The 19,117-nt window shown below is 48.5% G+C and overlaps 1 protein-coding gene across 16 annotated transcripts in view; it reads left to right on the plus strand.

The window, feature by feature from the left end:
• The window catches only part of GNL3L (G protein nucleolar 3 like), a 34,166-nt gene extending 18,344 nt beyond the window's left edge, over positions 1–15,822 (plus strand). For all 16 annotated transcript variants that reach the window (XM_008989351.5, XM_035289489.3, XM_008989352.5 and 13 more), the window contains 8 exons: positions 2,150–2,294; positions 4,688–4,775; positions 5,276–5,450; positions 5,540–5,682; positions 5,984–6,120; positions 8,727–8,854; positions 13,513–13,732; positions 15,564–15,822. In XM_008989351.5, coding sequence (XP_008987599.1) covers positions 2,150–2,294; positions 4,688–4,775; positions 5,276–5,450; positions 5,540–5,682; positions 5,984–6,120; positions 8,727–8,854; positions 13,513–13,732; positions 15,564–15,646 — 1,119 coding nt within the window. In that variant the 3' untranslated portion in view covers positions 15,647–15,822. The remainder of the gene's footprint in view (positions 1–2,149; positions 2,295–4,687; positions 4,776–5,275; positions 5,451–5,539; positions 5,683–5,983; positions 6,121–8,726; positions 8,855–13,512; positions 13,733–15,563) is intronic.
• Positions 15,823–19,117: the final 3,295 nt, after the last annotated feature.

The raw sequence follows: 19,117 nt of genomic DNA on the forward strand, positions 1-19,117 counted from the left end.
ACATGTCTCCTTGGCATGTGGGCAAGTGTGTGTGTAGGTGAGGTAGAGACAGGGAGTGGCTGGGTCATGGCTTTTCTGCATTTTACATTTTCCTAGACCCTGATATTGCCCTCCATGATGGCTGTAGCAATTTATATTCCCACCACTGGAGTAGATGAATGTGTGAGAGGGCCTCTTTTCCTATACCCTTGGCAACATTTGATAGTATTAAACTTTTTAAATCTTTCAGAAACATGATACCTTATTTATAATTCTTGCCATTTCTTTTTTCTTGAGACCGAGTTTTGTTCTTGTTGCCCAGGCTGGAGTGTGGTGGCGCGATCTCCGCTGACTGACACTTCCGTCTCCTGGGTTCAAGCAATTATCCTGCCTCAGCCTCCCGAGTAGCTGAGATGACAGGAATGCGCCACCACGTCTGGCCGGTTTTTTTTTTTAAGTAGAGACGGGGTTTCACCATGTTGACCAGGCTGGTCTCAAACTCCTGACCTCAAGTGATCCACCTGCTTCAGCCTCTCAAAGTGCTGGGATTACAGGAGTCAGCTACTGCATCTGGCTTCTTGGCCTTTTTGATGGCAAAAATAGAAGCTACCTTTTCTGTGTTTTTTTGAGATTCAGTCTCAGATCTATTGCCCAGGCTGGAGTGCACTACTGCAGTCTTGGCTCACTGGAACTTCCGCCTCCTGGGTTCAGGCGATTCTCCTGCTTCAGCCTCCTGAGTGTCTGGAATTACAGGCGCATGCTACCACACCCAGCTAATTTTTGTATTTTTAGTAGAGGTGTGGTTTCACCATGTTGGCCAGGCTGGTCTTGAACTCCTGACCTCAGGTGATCCACCCACATTGGCCTCCCAAAGTGCTGGATTACAGGCGTGAGCCACCGCACCCAGCCAGAAGCGGCCTTTTCTGATAGCTGTATTTTGTTTTTATTCCACTTTAAGGATATAGCTTTTTTTTTTTTTTTTTTTTTTGAGACGGAGTTTCGCTGTTGTTACCCAGGCTGGAGTGTAATGGCATGATCTCGGTTTACCGCAACCTCCGCCTCCTGGGTTCAAGCAATTCTCCTGCCTCAGCCTCCTGAGTAGCTGGGACTACAGGCACGTGCCACCATGCCCAGCTAATTTTTGTATTTTTAGTAGAGACGGGGTTTCACCATGTTGACCAGGATGGTCTCGATCTCTTGACCTCGTGACCCACCTGCCTTGGCCTCCCAAAGTGCTGGGGTTACAGGCATGAGCCGCGGTGCCTGGTCCAGATGTAGCTTTTTAACCTGTTTTCTTACTGATGGATATTTAGGCTAATTCCAATTTTGTGATACTAGGAACAATGCTGTGGCCAGGCATAGTGGCTCATGCCTATAATCCCAGCACTTTGGGAGGCCAAGGTTGGCAGATTGCTTGATGCCAGGAGTTTGAGACCAGCCTGGCCAAAATGGTGAAACCCTGTCTCTACTAAAAACACAAAAATTAGCCAGGTGTGGTGGTGCATGCCTGTAGTCCCAGCTACTTGGGAGGTTGTGACATGAGAGTCACTTGATCCTGGGAGGCGGAAGTTGCAGTGAGCCGAGATTATGCCACTGGACTGCTGCCTGGGTGACAGAGTGAGACTCTGTTTCAAAGAAAAAAAATAATGGAAGATGAAGGAGGGAATTCTGGGCAGAGGAGGTGGCATCAGGAGTAAAGAGGTGGCATTAGGAGTAAAGGTTTGGATGGCTTTGTCCTGTGTGAGGAATTTAGGGAGAGTAGGCTGTGGGCCAGACACCCTCTTACCCCTGCGCAGGCAGGGAGGGTGGGCATCCCTGTTGTACACACAGGTCACTGAGGCCTGGAGAAAAGAAGCCGGCTTTGCTGAGAATAGGCCTGTGAGAAGTAGACCTGGAACTCAGACCTGGCCTATCTAGAGCCAGGATGCCATCCTGCCATTGCCAAGGGAGGCAAGGGACCTGTGTCCAGCCAGAGGCAGGGGCAGAGAAGCCTGGATACACAAAGTGGAGGGGAATGGGGAAGTGACACGTGTTCAGGATGTGTGTGAGAAGCCTTCTGTTTCAGGCTGAGGAGCTCAGTGATCATAGGGAGGCCCTGAAAGTTGGAAATCTGGGGTCAGACCTCATCTGCCACCTGTTGTCTCTTCTGTAATATTCATCTGTTTTCCAGAATCGTTGCAGTGTACCAGTAAATCAGGCCTCTGAGTCAATGTTGAAAAGCAAAGCCTGCTTTGGAGCTGAAAACCTCATGAGGATTCTGGGGAACTATTGCCGCCTTGGTGAAGTGCGCACCCACATTCGTGTGGGCGTTGTGGGTAAGACCTGCTGGGTGGTCATGGGGCCCAGGCTTCTTTCTTAGGGGGTCACTTCATTGGGGGAAAGGATCCTGGGAGTTTCGTTGTCTTTTGGGGGAAGAGAGGAGTGGTTCAGGAAGGGTAAATTGGATTGGTGGGCATCACTACATATTGAGTATTAGAACCATGGAGCAAATGCAGGGTACCAGGCTTGGAGTTGTCACCATCTCATCTTATCAGAGCCATGGAAGGGAGGGCTGACCATCTAACTTTTAGAGATGAGAATACTTTGTGAGGCCCAGAGAAGGACTTGTGGAGCCCAGCCCTATGTGAGACAAGGTAGAGCTGAGGATCAAACCTGGGCCTTTCTGGAACACAGGTTCCTGAGGGAGGGATGTTGAGAATGGAGTAGAGAAAGTGAGAGAGGCAGAGATATAGATCATCAGAGAGAGAAAGTGAAGTGTGAAGCCACGAGAGAAAGACATTGGAGAGAGAGCTGGACATGGAGAAGTTACAGGTACACATACCGGTATAGACACCTGGAGAATGAACTGGGAAGCCAGATGGCAGGGTTGGTGGGGAATGAAAAGACAAATTTACATGAAAGAGGCATGCAAAGAGGGAGATAGAATCAGAAATACCAAAAGGGACATAGAGACAGGCACGCATACAGAGATCTGCAGAGAGAGACATAGGAAGGGTAGAGATACCCCATGCATGTGGAGAGGCAGATGTGTGTTCCCAAAGAAAGAATGAGAGAGGCAAACACGCTACAGGGATAGAGACAGATTCAGAGAGAGATATACATGGAAGTAGACTGGACAAGAATGTAGATACAGAGTACATGTAGCTCTAAGTACACATACAGATCCACAAACACACGGACCCACGCTGGTCACCCAGAGATCCGGAGGAGGCGCATCTAGAGAGAGAGATTCAGAGTCAAAATAATGCGTGCAAACCAAGCCCTTCCCACACATACCCACCCTAACTCTGCTCCCGCAACGCACATAGAAACACAAGGAGGGCTGGATGTGGCGGCTCATTCATGCCTGTAGCCCCAGCACTTTGTGAGGCTGAGGTAGGCCAACCACTTGAGGTCAGGAGTTTGAGACCAGCCTGGCCTACATTGCAAAACCCCATATCTACTAAAAAATACAAAAATTAGCCTGGCGGGGTGGTGGGCGTCTGTAATTCCAACTACTTGGGAGGCCAAGGCAGGGGAATTGCTTGAATCCGGGAGGTGAAGGTTACAGTGAGGCAGTATCGCGTCTCTGTACTCCAGCCTGGGAGACAGAGACTCCATCTCAAAAAAAAGAAGACACATATGCCTACATACACTTTGACCTTTGAACATAATCACGTACCCAGAGTCACAGAGGAACACAGATACACAGACATGTCACGATGAGGCAGATAATGTGTACCTGTGCAGAGAGAAATAGACATACAGAGAGGAGGTTAAGGAGGCACAGACAGGCAGACAGTAGAAGAGACACCGTGAGACATACAGAGGGCCATCCCCAAAGTGACCGGCCCAGATAACAAAGGTGAGACAGAGAAAGAAACTGAGTGGGAGAGAGACAAGAAAAGGAAAAAGTGGTGATACTGAGAATGGGAATGACCGAGAGAGAGAGAGAGAGAGAGAGAGAGAGAGAGAGAGCGAGAGAGAGACAGCAGAGGGGAGGGTGTGCAGAGACTTCCGTGTGTGGTGATATTTAGAATGAGAATGAGCTAGAGAGAGGGAATGGGAGAGAGGTGTGCAGGGACTTCATGTACAAGAGGTATACTTAGACATATACTTTTTTTCTCTTTTGGCAATCAGCCTTCTCGAGTTAAAACAAGCATATGCTTGAGAGAATAGAACACTTATGTAAATTGAGCACGTACAGAAAGAGAATGGTGAGAATGAGGCCCAGTGAGGGGAAACAAAGACATCTACAGGCTGAGAATGGCTGACAGATGCCCAAACAGAAAAAGACATACCTCAGGTAGACAGTTGCACAGAGGGACTTGCATCTGGAGATGACCTCCATCCCTATCCATGGAATGATAAACACCCAGACAGGTGGTTCTCTGTTTCTTAGACATTTCTCGATGTCCACCTTCTGTTGGATTGTGTCACTAAGGCCTTGCATTGAGGACTTCTGCCTGGCTGGTTGTGGGTGGGAGGTTGGTGTCACATCTAGAGAGACGGCTATACCTATCTAGCATGCTTACAAATGGAGGGGAGAGGTAGAAAGGCCCTGTAGGGGCTGGATCAGGGCCTGGGATGGGAAGGGAGGAGGCCAGGCTCAATTTTTTGCCTTCCTCATGGCCTGGTCACTGCCCCTGGCGGGGCCTCCCTCATACGTGCTGGCCTGAGTGTTCCTGAGGGCCTCTCCTGCCCTGAGCCATCTGGTGCTACTTTGCAGGTCTTCCCAATGTTGGGAAGAGCAGCCTGATCAATAGCCTGAAGCGCAGCCGCGCATGCAGTGTGGGAGCCGTTCCTGGGATTACCAAGTAAGCAGCTGCTTGCTCCCCAACTCCACAATTCCTTGACTCTCCCATTTCCCCCCTTACTCCCATGCCTTCAGCCCCTGTCCCTTTCCTTATTGTGGACCATCCCCTGATGCTTTCCACAGGCATGGGAGTCTCAATAGTCCTCATTTTCCTGACACACCCTAGATGTAAGCCAGGTGCCCAGATGGGTGCTTCCCGTTAGTGGCTTAAAGCTTCTGAATAGCCATACCAGATTGGGGTACTAATGGGAGCTCTGTTGCCTGGATGAAGCAGCCAAGGCTTGGAGAGTCAAGCTTGCCCAAGGTCCTGCAGCTCAGTCCCCAGTGGCAGAGGCTAGAATAGAATCAGCCCCAAGTCTGTAGAGCCCCAGTCATCCCCCCTCCAGCTCTACGTCTCTCCACCTTCATCTCTAATTACTCTCCCGTCACTCCTTTACACCCCCACATCCCAGGCCCACCTTTGTGATCGGGGCCTCTAGGCTTTCTTCTTCCCCACCCTAGATTCATGCAGGAGGTCCACCTGGACAAGTTCATCCGGCTGCTGGATGCTCCAGGCATTGTCCCAGGGCCCAACTCAGAGGTGGGCACCATCCTGCGTAACTGCGTCCACGTGCAGAAGCTGGCAGACCCTGTGACCCCGGTGGAGACCATCCTGCAGCGCTGCAACCTGGAGGAGGTCCGCAGCAGAGCCCTGGCTGATGCCCTGCCCTACTCCAAGGCCCCTTCATTCGTCCTCATGACTTCTCTCCTTCCTGCCTTCACCAGATTTCCAACTACTATGGCATCTCTGGGTTCCAGACCACTGAGCACTTTCTCACGGCAGTGGCCCACCGTTTGGGGAAGAAGAAGAAGGGAGGCTTATACAGTCAGGAACAGGCGGCCAAAGCTGTCCTAGCTGACTGGGTCAGGTGAGGAGGGGGTTAGGGGTAAGGGTGAGGCCTGCTGGGAACCTGGCTCCACAAAGGGGTTCATCTGTGCCCATTGCAGCTGCTGGGGCAGCCTGGCTTCCTGGGTCTTAGGGCAGAGGATGGCCAAGGTGCTGAGTCATGTTCTGCTGGAGACTTTATGCCCAGTAATTATCCATCAACTCAACTCCTCCTTGTTCAGAAGCCACTGTCTGTGTTTTCTTGTTCTCTTGCTGTTTCTCTGAGATTGGTCGTTGGTTCTCTCAGTGACAGCACCACTAATCTCCCCTGTCTTCCAATGCAGTGGAAAGATCAGCTTCTATATATCACCACCACCTACTCACACTCTGCCCGCCCATCTCAGTGCTGAGATCGTTAAGGAAATGACCGAGGTCTTTGACATCGAGGATACTGAGCAGGCCAATGAGGACACCATGGAATGTAAGTGTGGGCAGGGTGGGTGCACTCAGCCTTGCACTAGTGGGACCACATAGACCTGACAGCAGATCCCACCTTTGACCTCCCCCTTCCTTGGCCCTACTTGGGCTTCGAGCAAGTTGCTTAGCCAGCTCTAAGCCTAATTTCTTTTCCTGCAAGGTGGGGAATTCTAACCTGGCCCTGGCATGGGGGAGCAGGGAGAGGATGATGGTGAGCTTCTGGTAAATACGAAAGAAAGTGCGTGGTACCCATTGAGGTGCTCTGGAAATAGGAGGCTCCATTCCTGTCTCTTAGGACCTGGAATGGACTGAGACGTTCTCTTAAAAACTCTCTCATGTTGCCTTAGGCTTTTTCACAAACATTTCAGGTCCATTTCTAGATTTTCCTGCTTATCTCCTTTGGTGAGTAAGGTACTCAAGTCACAGAAAGCTGACATTTGCCAAAAGGGTGTCAGCAGAGGTGGCCTTTGAACCAGTTCTGTCCTGTTGAAGACTCTTCCAGCTCCGATGAGCTGGGCGTCCAAAAGTATAGACTGCCTGGATTCACATCAAGTTTTGTTTCCTTTTTACTGTGTGATGCTAAACAAATTACTTCACTTCTTTGTCTCAGTGACGTCATCTGTAAAACAGGGACAGTAAATCCACCCGATAAGGTAGTTATAAAGATTTATTTAATATGTAAAAGACATTTAGAACAACAGTGCATGGCATATAGTAAATAAATGCTCAGTAAATGTTAGCTTTTATTGATGATTATTTGCTGGGGAACAGAGATGTGACTCTCAGAAACTCCTGGGAATGTTTGCTCTCCTCAGATATTACTCTCTGCAGCCCTGGCTTGTGGCTCCCTGCTTCATTCTCTTTGTTACTAGCTTTTTTTTTTTTTTTTTTAAGAAGGGGTTTCACCATGTTGGTGAGGCTGTTCTTGAACTCCCGACCTCAGGCGATCCGCCTGCCTTGGCCTCCAAAGTGCTTGGATTACAGGTGTAAGGCACCATGCCCAGCCCCCTGCTTCATTCTCTGCCCTGCCTAAGAAAGGTGCCCAGTGCTCTCTGGGCTTGTCAGTAGACACTCTGGGGTAGTTGAAGAAGCCTTGGCTAGCTTAACTTCTAGATTCTCTCTCTCTTTTTTTTTTTTCTTGAGGTCCAGTAGTTTTCCTTCTCTGGGTCTTTTAGTGTCCTTGTATCACACACCAGATTGAAAGGACTTGCCTGCTTTCTAGTTTATATTCCATGTGGGTTTGGGCAAGTCAGCCCCCTTTTCTGAATTTTAATTTCCTCTTTTTTTTTTTTTGAGACAGAGTCTTGCTCTGTCACCCAGGCTGGAGTGAAGTGGCATGATCTTGGCTCACTGCAACTTCTGCATCCTGGGTTTAAGCAATTCTCTGCCTCAGCCTCCTGAGTAGCTGGGATTACAGGCACCCTCCGCCACGCCTGGCTAATTTTTTTTTTTTTTTTTGTATTTTTAGTAGAGACGGGGTTTCAGTATCTTGGCCAGGCTAGTCTCGAACTCCTGACCTCGTGATCCACCTGCCTTGGCCTCCCAAAGTGCGGGGATTACAGGCATGAGCCCTGCGTCTGGCCTCTTTTTTTTTTTTTTTTTTTTGAGGCAGAGTCTTGCTTTGTTGCCCAGGCTGGAATACAGTGGTATGATGTGGGCTTACTGCAATCTCTGCCTCCTGGGTTCAAGTGATTCTCGTGCCTCAGCTGCCTGAGTAGCTGGGACTACAGGTGTGCATCATGCTTGGCTTATTTTCTTATTTTTAGTAGAGATGGGGTTTTGCCATGTTGGCCATGCTGGTCTCGAATTCCAGACCTGAAGCAGTCCACCTGCCTTGGCCTCCCAAAGTGCTGGGATTACAGGCATGAGCCATTGCACCTCGCCTTAGTTTCCTCCTCTGTTAAGTAGAGCAGTTGAGAGGGGTTTGAGCTTATGTTCTTATGATGATGCTTGACCCTGGCTGGACGTAAGGGCAAGAGGTGCTCCATCACTGAGAATGCGTTTTGGCAAAAGATTGAGGTCCGAGAAATTGAGGAGACAGAGGGGGACAGGTTAGTGGTGAGGGCTTCCTGGAGGAGTTGACCCTAGTGCTGGATCTTGAAGGGTGAGTAGGGATTAGAAGGCCCAGGGTAGGGAATAGGGGCAAAATTACAGAAGCAGGCACGAGGGTAGTGAGGCACAGGGCAGTGGGCACATCTGAGGTTTGCAGTGAAGGCCAGCTTCAGGCAAGGGGCCAGAGAGGAGGGGAAAGTCCTGGTCCTGGGGAAGGAATCCCAGTGCCTGCCATTCACAGAGCAGCTTCTTGGGCCCGGAGCATTACAGACATCTCCCATGGCTCACAGCAGCAGCTCAGTGTGACTAGGGCTTGTGGAATTCCCATTTTCCGAATGAGGAAGCTACAGCTCTGAGTCTATCTCCCAGCAAGTGAATGTCCTATTGCAAAACCCATGCTTTTAATTCTTGGTCATGTGGCCTCTCAGCAGAATTGAAAAAGTTCTTGCATCTGACTCTACTGGGAAGCATCCTCGTTTCCTTTTCACTGAGGCCTAACCAGGGGGCTGGCAGCAGGAGGAAGCCAGGGCCCTGACACCGGTGTTGGTTGTGTTAAAGGCTTGGCCACTGGAGAATCTGATGAGCTGTTGGGTGACACGGACCCACGTGAAATGGAGATCAAGTTGCTCCATTCTCCGATGATGAAAATAGCAGATGCCATTGAAAATAAAACCACCGTGTATAAGGTACCTGTCCTCTTTGTTCATGGCAACCCTCTTCTCTCCCCAGGGTTCTGGGAAGTGGTTGGTCCCTTTTACTTGATTCCCATGTTGTGAGATGCGGGAGGTTCATTCACTCCCTGTGGGCTTCTGGATGCCTGGTCTACAGTAGAGCGTCCTTTGCCAAGCAATGACAGGTCAAGGAAGCAGGCATGCTCTCTAAGACAGCTTTCCCAGCCCTGGTTCTAGCCCATAGAACAGGTCTTTACTGGCTGGGCGTGGTGGCTCACGACTGTAATCCCAGCACTTTGGGAGGCTGAGGTGGGCGGATCACATGGTCAAGAGATCGAGACCATCCTGGCCAACATGGTGAAACCCCTTCTCTACTAAAATACAAAAATTAGCTAGGCGTGGTGGTGCACGCCTCTAGTCCCAGCTACTTGGGAGGCTGAGGCAGGAGAATTGCTTGAACCCGGGAGGTGGAGGTTGCAGTGAGCCGACATCATGCCACTGCACTCTAGCCTGGCAGCTAGCGAGAGAGCAAAAAAAAAAAGAACAGGTATCACTATCTAACCACCCAGTTGTCCAACTTGTAAATGAGTCTTCTCCCTAACTAGTACCAGGATCTTTTTTTGTTATTGTTGTTTGAGACAGAATTTCACCCTGTTGCCCAGGCTGGAGTGCAAGGGCACGATCTTGGCTCACTCCACTCTACCTCCCAGGTTCAAGTGATTCTCCTGCCTCAGACTCCCGAGTAGCCGGGATTACAGGTGCACGCAACCATGCCTAGCTAATTTATTGGGGTTTTACCATGTTGGCCAGGATGGTCTAGAACTCCTGACCTCTTGTGATCCACCTGCCTTGGCCTCCCAAAGTGCTAGGATTACAGGCGTGAGCCAACGGAGTCTTACTCTGTCACCCAGGCTGCAGTGCAGTGGTGCAATCTCGGGTCACTGCAACCTCTGTCTCCCAGGTTCAAGTGATTCTCCTGCCTCAGCCTCCCAAGAAGCTGAGATTACAGGCATGTGCCACCACGCTGGCTAATTTTTGTATTTTTAGTAGAGATGGGGTTTTGCCATGTTGGCCAGGCTGGTCTCGAACTCCTGACCTCAGGTGATTTGCCTGCCTCAGCCTCCCAAAGTGCTGGGATTACAGGCTTGAGCCACCGAGCCTGGCCTGGGATCTTATACTTAGTCACCAAGACCTGTCTTCTTCCTCCTAAATCTTTTGACAAGCTGTCATCTTCTTTTCATCTCTACCATTCCCATAACCCTAAACTAACCTTCCAGTCCTCATTCACTTAGACATATGTCTCATGGTTTCTAATGGCCCAGTCTGACCATGTCACCTCCCCCCCTTAAACTTGTTTCATGGCTCCTCTGCACCTATAGGATCAAGTCCATATGCCTGCAGCCTTCTATTCAACATCTGCAGGGCTCCTTGAGGTTTTTTCAGCCTCTTCTTCTGCCAGTCCATCTCCCATCTCTGCTCTTCAGAAGTTCATATTTTGGTGGGTTACAGACACAGACATCCACACTGTGATAGGAGACTCACAGGGTCTGGATACGGGTCGAGGTTGGGACAGCATGGATCCAGGGACCCTAACCTGTACTACCTGTGGGTCAAGGAAGTCTTGCTCGAGCCATATATCAGTCCCTTTGCATACTGCTGTAAAGAACTGCCCAAGACTGGTAATTTATGAAGGAAAGAGGTTTAATTTACTCACAGTTCAGCACAGCTGGGGAGGCCTCAGGAATCTTACAATCATGGCAGAAGGTGAAGGGGATGCAAGGCATCTTCTTCAAAAGGTGGGAGGAAGGAGAATGAATACAGGAGGAACTACCAAACACTTACAAAGCTATCAGATCTCATGAGAACTCACTATCATGATAAGAGCATGGGGGAAACCACCCCCATGATTTAATTATCTCCACTTGGTCTCTCCCTTGACATATAGGAATTATGGGGTTTACAATTTCAGATGAGATTTTTGGGTGGGGACATAGCCAAACCCCATTAAACCATGTCTTGAAGGCTGAGCAGTTCTCTGGGCAATGGGGTCAAGCAGTGTATGGTCCAGGGCCCAGCCATGTTGGCCAGCGTGGTCTCGAACCCCTGACCTCAAGTAATCTGTCCTTCCCCGCCTTTCAAAGTGTTTAGATTACAGGCGTGAACCACTGCACCTGGCCAGAAACAGACACCATTTTTGGTACTCAGGTGTGCTCTATGTTTTTCCAGTGTTCAATCAGGAATGACCCCTCCCCATCAGTACTGTGTTGACCACCACTATCATCCCTTTCCTCTCAGTCACTCCTCCTTCATGTTTCTTTCTTTTTTTTTTTAATTTTTAAATTTAACTTTTGGTGCATACTATATCTGGCATTTCTCATCCTTCATGTTTCTAATGGGCAGTTACCATACTCCGATTTGTGGTATAGATCTTTGTATCTTCAGCTGGGTACGGTGGCTCACGCCTGTAACACCAGCACTTTGGGAGGCCGAGATGGACGGATCATGAGGCCAGGAGTTCAAGACCACTTTCCCCAACTTGGTAAAACCCTGTCTGTACTAAAAATGCAAAAATTAGCCAGATGTGGTGGTGTGCGCCTATAATCCCAGCTACTCAGGAGGCTGAGGCAGGAGAATCACTTGAAGCTGAGAGGTGGAGGTTGCAGTGAGCCAAGGTTGCACCAGTGCACCATTCCAGCGTGGGCAACAGAGCGAGACTCTGTCTCAAAAAATAAAAAAATCTTTCTATCTTCTTTAGCCAGGTTATTTTCTGAAGATGGAACTGAGGCCGGGTGTGGTGGCTCACACCTGTAATTCCAGCACTTTGGGAGGCCAAGGTGGGTGGATCACCTGAGGTCAGGAGTTTGAGACCAGCCTGACCAACATGCTGAAACACCATCTCTACTAAAAATACAAAAAATTAGCCAGGTCTGGTGATGTGTGCCTGTAATCCCAGCTACTTGAGAGGCTGAGGCAGGAGAATCGCTTGAACCCGGGAGGCGGAGGCTGCAGTGAGCCAAGATCACACAACTGCACTCCAGCCTGGGTGACAGAGTGAGAGTCTGTTTCAAAAAAAAAAAAAAAAGGATGGAACTGTGTGTCACTCACTTCTCTGTCTTCAGCATTGCTCTACACAGAGCTGGACACAAAGTAAGTGTCAGAATTTTTTTTTTTTTTTTATGACAGGGTCTTGCTCTGGCACCTAGGCTGGAGTGTAGTGGTGTGATCTTGGCTTACTGCAGCCTCTGCCTCCTGGACTAAAGCAATCCCCCTACCTCAGCCTCCCAAGTGCCTGGGATTACAGATGCAAGCTACCATGCCCAGCTAAATTTATTTTTTTTTTAAAGACAGGGTCTTGCTCTGTCGCCCAGGCTAGAATGCAGTGGTGTGATCTTGGCTCACTGCAACCTGCACCTCCTGGGTTCAAGTGATTTTCATACCTCAGCCTCCCAAGTAGCTAGTACAGGTGCCCCTGATGACGCCCAGCTAATTTTTGTATTTTTAGTAGAGATCGGGTTTCACCATGTTGGCAAGGCTGGTCTCGAACTTCTGACCTCAAGTGATCCGCCTACCTCAGCCTTCCAAAGTGCTAGGATTACAGGCGTGGGCCACTGCGCCCAACCTGCTAGCTAATTTCTTTTTTTTTTTGAGACAGAGTCTCACTCTGTCACCCAGGCTGGAGTGCAGTGGCACGATCTCAGCTCACTGCAACCTCCACCTGCCTGTGTGACCCTGAAAGGGAGGGTGCAGGGGTCTTTGTATGTGTATGTTTTCACAGCAGAGTTTGCATGTGACACAGTGACTGTTTAGGAGGAGGCAAATGTCCCACAAATGCGTGTATTCCTGAGCCTATGGCTAAGACTCAGGGACACCGTGGATGTGTGTGTTAGATGAATATGACATAGTAAATTACAGTTGTCCCTTGGTCTCCGTGAGGTATTGGTTCCAAGACAGCCTGAAAATATCAAAATTGCCAACACTCCAGTCCCTTATATAAAATGGCATGTTATTTGCATATAAACTGTATATTTTCCTGTATCATTTTTTATTTTGAGATGGAATCTTGCTCTGTTGCCCAGGCTGGAGTGCAGTGGCACAATCTCGACTCACTGCAACCTCCACCCTCAGGTTCAAGTGATTCTCCTCCTCAGCCTCCTGAGTAGCTGGGATTACAGCCGTCTGCCACTGCGCCCAGCTAATTTTGTGTGTTTAGTAGAGATGGGGTTTCAGCATCTTGGCTAGGCTGGTCTCAAACTCTTGTCCTCACGTGATCTGCCTGCCTCAGCTTCCCAAAGTGCTGGGATTACAGGCATGAGTCACTGTGTCTGGCCTGGAAAAGTGTTTTTTAATTGAGTAGGACCTTAAAGGGTCACTTAATCAGTGAATCATTATAATACCAATTGTCATTGATCAAGCAACTCTGCCTTTTCTTTATGTTCTTGTAAAAGCCATACAAACTACCCCTTATCTACCCTTAATTTGACAGATGAGGAAACTGAGGCTGAGAGTTAATTAAGCACCTGCTTGAGTGTTGTGGAGCCAGAATTGGAGCCTAGTTCTACATGGTTCCAGGCTCCTGTTCTTACTGAAGCCTGTGTTCCTGCCTTTTCTGCAGAAGTCTTTGGAGGTTTTCTTGGGGTCAAGACCTCATTATTATGTTTTCTCTCTCTCCCTAGATTGGAGATCTCACTGGGTATTGCACCAATCCGAACCGTCATCAGATGGGGTGGGCTAAACGCAATGTGAACCACCACCCTAAGAACAACAATATGGTGGATGTCTGCTCAGTGGACCGCCGCCCAGTGCTGCAGAGGATCATGGAGACGGATCCCCTGCAACAGGGCCAGGCTCTGGCATCCGCTCTGAAGAATAAGAAGAAGATGCAGAAACGTGCAGGTGGGAGCCCCTGACCATCCCTACCTGGGATCTTCTCTCTGCCTGTCGGGTTCAAGTGATTCTCCTGACTCAGTCTCCTGAGTAGGTGGGATCACAGGCACCTGCTACCTCTCCTGGCTAATTTTTGTATTTTTAGTAGAGCCAGGGTTTCACCATGTTGGCCAAGCTGGTCTTGAACTCCTGAGTTCAGGTGATCCACCTGCCTTGGCCTCCCAAAGTGCTATGATTACAGATGTGAGCCACCACTGCCAGCCCCACCTGAGATCTTGACTGGGGCTCCTGAATGAGTATCTTTCTGTGTCCAGCTCCAGTCTAGGGTTGGGGGCAGGAATGAGCTAGGAGGCTCAACTACTAGCACAGTGGTTCTCAAACTTCAGCTGGCAACAGGATTCCCTGGAGGGTTTGTTAACACACAGATTTTTGGACCCTTCACTCATAGTTTCTAATTAGTATGTCTTCTTTGGTGCCTATTAGGATTTGTATTTCTAACAGGTTCCCAGCTGATGCTATTTCTCTGGGGATTACACTGGGAGAACCGCTGGCCTGCCTAGTCTGTGTATCAAATAACCAGAATTTATTTATCAGGTACTCTCTATGTGTTAGGTAGCTTGCAGGGTATGTATAATTTTTGCTTCATCAATAGGCAGTATACTCAAAATCCTAAAGGTACAAGAGGATATACAGTAAAATCTCTCGCATCCCCTAGTCACCTAGACCAACCCCTAGTCAACCAGTTAGTTTCTTGTGTCTTTCCTGAGATAGGTACACAGGCAAATATCTATATATTCTTTGTTCTCTTTTTCTACTCAAATGCCAATCTACTGGACACATGGCTTTGCCCTATCATTTTTCCACTCAGTATATCTTAGGGATATGTCTACATCAATACACAAAAGAACTACTTTCCCTCGTTTTAATGGTGGTCCATTGTTTGGCTGGCCCATTCGGGTTTCCATGCTGTGCTTATTTTTTACTAACTCATTGCAAAAGTTTTACCCTCATTTGATAAGTGAGAAAACTGAGGTCCAGAGACATTAAGTGACACATCGAAGGTAAGACAACTAGTAGTTGATGGAGCCAAAATACAGACTTAGGGTTGATTGACCCATCAGCCCTATTTGAACTAGATTGTGTTCTGGAACCAAACATACACAATCAGACATTCACTCTTGGCCTGGCTTCACACTGAGCCCTGGGAATTCAGATGAATTGTCCTTGAACTCCTAGTCTTACTAAGGAGTTGGGAGGAGACGAGAAAACAGACCTTGGCGGCACAAGCACACAGTAATCACTTTGAAGACCCAGCAAGCACAGTGAGGGAACCTAACTGAACCTGGGGATGGTGGTTGGATAGCGGTGATCAGAGAAGGCCTCCTGGAGGAGGTGAAGTCTGAGGGGCATCCTGAGGAACAACTGTGTCTAGAGGATGGGAGTTGTGCGTGGTGAACATTCAGGCTCAGAGCCCCTACGGCCATGCTGGTCTTTGCTGTGAGAGCTTTGTTTTGAGGGTAATGGTAGAGCGCTAAGTTTGACACAGTAAAAGAAGATTACTGCTTTGGTATTTGGAAAAAAGTACTTGGAGCCCAGTGAGGCCGAAACCCTGAAATAGAAGCTATGTTGGGCTAATCCATTTTACAGATAGAAAAGTGGATTGTCTGTGTGTGAAGCTGAGCAGTGGCTTCCAACATGGTGCCAGTTTTGTTTAGTGTTTGCGGGTAAGTGAGCCAGTTGAGGAGATTAGTGCAGACCAAGGTAGATGTAGGCCAGCGTCAGCAGGCCTCCTGGTAGCAAGTCAGCCACCAAGAGATTGCTTATATTTCTCTATTTGCAGATAAAATTGCCAGCAAGCTGTCTGATTCCATGATGTCTGCTCTCGACCTCTCTGCCAGTGGTGATGACAGTGTTGGTGACTAATCGACTGATCTCACTTCCCTTCCGCTCCAAGCACCAGTTCCAGTGGTATGGGGGGAATACCAATGAGATAGTTTGGTTCTCCCTGAAGAGTCCCAAGGGGACTGCAGCTGCCAAATCCAATACCCTCTATTTAACCCCTACTGTTTTATAAGAGAAATAAAAGAAATCTCAGCAGAGCTCAGGTGCTAACAATTTATCCCTCACCTCGGGGTCCCACCTTATAGATTGGGCTGGTTGAGGGCTGACCTCCCACAAAACTCTCTTAGACAGGTGAATATGCCACTAGAGCTTAGGCTGCTGGAGGACCTGGGGGTCCCTGGGGGAGGGTGATGATTTCTTTACCACCCCACAGGAGACTTCAGTGGCAAGACATTCCTGTAGTGGGCTTTGGGCCGTCTATCTTCCTTCCAAGTCCATAGGTCTTCATGTGGGTGGCAGAGAGAGGAAGGAGAAAGTAATGAGCCTCCTGTGTCTCTGGAAGGGTCTAGGGATAGTGCAGAGGGAAGAAGAGAACAAACAAGCCTGGCTTGTGCTGAGTGTGGTTTGCACGAAGAGAAAACAAGGTACCTGCTTTAGGGGCAAACCCCATGTTGGGGCGTTTCCGGGCAGATTGTGAATTGGAGGAATCCCCCCCCTTTTTTTTTTGAGACAGAGTTTCACTCTTGTTACCCAGGCTGGAGTGCAATGGCATGATCTCGGCTCACCGCTACCTCCACCTCCTCGGTTCAGGCAATTCTCCTGCCTCAGCCTCCTGAGTAGCTGGGATTACAGGCACGTGCCACCATGCCCAGCTAATTTTTTGCGTTTTTAGTAGAGATGGGGTTTCACCATGTTGACCAGGATGGTCTCTATCTCTTGACCTCGTGATCCACCCGCCTTGGCCTCCCAAAGTGCTGGGATTACAGGCGTGAGCCACCGCGCCCGGCCCTGGAGGAATCCCTTTAACTAAAGTACTCCGGCCAGACCCTGCCCTCGTGTGACCATGTCTCCTATTGCACCAACATTTGAATTCCATGAACCTCAAGAGGGTTCTGGTACCATTTATTCACAGACTATATCCTTGAGATAGCTGCTATAGATGGGAGTATAGCAGCCAACTCCTTTTCCAGTGTCTGTAAGTCATCGCATTAAAGTATAATTAGCTATCTCCTCCAGGAGATCCTACCTCATCAGACAAGGGCAGTGAGCCCAAGCAGTGCCAGAGGCCCTCAGAGAGGGGCTGGGGTAGATGATTGCAACTGAACAGAATCTTCTGACTTTGCCAGGGTGTTTTGGGGTTTTTGCCCCCGACTTTAGTTCCTAGCAATCTACTTGAGTCGACACATTTGAAGTGGGTAAGCATACCATTACTGCAGTCTTGGACATCTACCCCAAACTTCCACACCATCCTTTGACCCACAGCTGCACCTCTTTTTTTTTTTGGCTCTGTTGCCCAGGCTGGAGTGCAATGGCATGATCGTGGCTCACTGCAACCTGTCTCCTGGGTTCAAAGTGATTCTCCTGCCTCAGCCTCCTAAGTAGCTGGGATGACAGGTGCCCGCCACCATGCCTGGCTAAGTTTTGTATTTTTAGTCGAGATAATGTTTCACCATGTTGGCCAGGGTGGTCTCAAACTCTTGGCCTCGGGTGATCCACCTGCCTCAGCCTCCCAAAGTGCTGGGATTATAGGCGTGAGTCACTGCACCCAGCCCCACAGCTGCATCTTAACCTTGCCTTTGCCTCTGCCTCTCAAGCTGGCACCTCCTAATTTACATCCTAAGAGTGGAACCATGTGACAAGGACTGGAGCGCCATTGGCTGTGGGCTGTTCAAGCAGGGAAGTACAGACCACTCTTGTATTCAGGGGCCACCAAAGGAGAGAATTATGTACTTGTTGAGTACAGACTGCACCAAGCCCTGGAGACCCATTACCACCTCGAACCCTCAGTATAGCTCTGCTAGTAAGGGATTCGTCTCCCCATAGGAAGAAAAGAAGTAATTTCAGAACGTTGGCCGGGCATGGTGGCTCATGCCTGTAATCCCTGCACTTTCGGAGGCTGAGGTGAGCAGATCACCTGAGATCAGGAGTTTGAGACCAGCCTGGCCAACATGGTGAAACCTCATCTCTACTAAAAATATAAAAAATTAGCTAGGTGTGGTGGCATACCTGTGATCCCAGTTATGCAGGAGGCTGAGGCAGGAGAATCACTTGAATCACTTGAACTCAGGAGGTGGAGGTTGCAGTGAGCCGAGATCACGCCACTGCACTATAACCTGGGTGAGACTCCATCTAGAAAAAAAAAAGTTGGCAGGATGGCCAGACCCAAGAGGGTGTATTAAGCAGTGATGCTAGGATGGGAACCCAAGCGTGATTAAAACCCTGTGCAGGCCCTTTCCTCTACATCGTACCGCCTCCTTAACAGAGAAACATTGATTAAGCCCCTACTTTGTGCCAGTCTCTGTTTTGAAGTCCTTTCAATGCATTTTCTGTTTTTTGGTTTAAAAAAACTCTTTAGTTTCTTAAACAATTAGTTTTTAGTGTCTTGCTAAAACTACACTCTGTCCTTTTGAATAGGCTACAACTTATTTCACACTGTCTCACTGAACTCTTCTGGTACATAATAGTGTCATATTGAAAAATTCCATACCAGGACAGCTAAGGCCATTTTGTGACCATACAGCATTTTATAATTTAGCATTTAAAATACAGACAGTCCTCAACTTTTGGTGGTTTGATATAGAATTTTTGGTGGAAAAGCAGTATACATTCAGAATGCACCTCTACTTATGATGGGGCTACTTTTTGATAAACCCATTGTAATTTTCAACTTAGGGTTCATCAGGAGGTGTCCTCATCTGTAGTGGAGAAGTTCTAGGAGGTAAATATTAGAAATAGAAGTATCTAAATGGGTAAGAAACAGCATGGGAACATACTTTGGCCAAAATCAAGCAGAACTAAAGTAGTCATGTAGGTAAGAGTTTGGCACTGCAGGTGGCTCTCACCTGTAATCCCAGCACTTTGGGAGGCCGAGGCAGGCAGATAACTTGAGGTCAGGAGTTCAAAACCAGCCTAAGCGATATGGTGAAACCTCGTCTTTACCAAAAAAATACAAAAATTAGGTGGGCATCGTGGCTCATGCCTGTAGTTTCAGCTGTCTGGGGCTGAGGCAGGAGGATCTCTTGAGCCTGGGAGGTAGAGGCTTCATTTAGCCGAGATTGTGCCACTGCACTCCAGCCTGGGCAACAGAGGGAGACTGTCTCAGGGGAAAAAATAAGAGAGAGAAAAAAAGATTATGGGACGCAGATTCTCTACCTACAGCATATCTCAGTTTTTTTTTTTTTTAGAAGCAGTTTAACTTTTTCTCTTCATTTTTCAAAACAATTAGGGTATAATTTACATATAGTAAAGTTCACTTTTTATAGGTTTATTTACATGAGTTTGTACAAACATAATACAGGAGTGACCCACCACCACAATAGAAATATAGTTGCC

The sequence above is a fragment of the Callithrix jacchus genome, chromosome X, assembly GCF_049354715.1.
Source record: "Callithrix jacchus isolate 240 chromosome X, calJac240_pri, whole genome shotgun sequence".
NCBI lineage: Eukaryota > Metazoa > Chordata > Mammalia > Primates > Cebidae > Callithrix > Callithrix jacchus.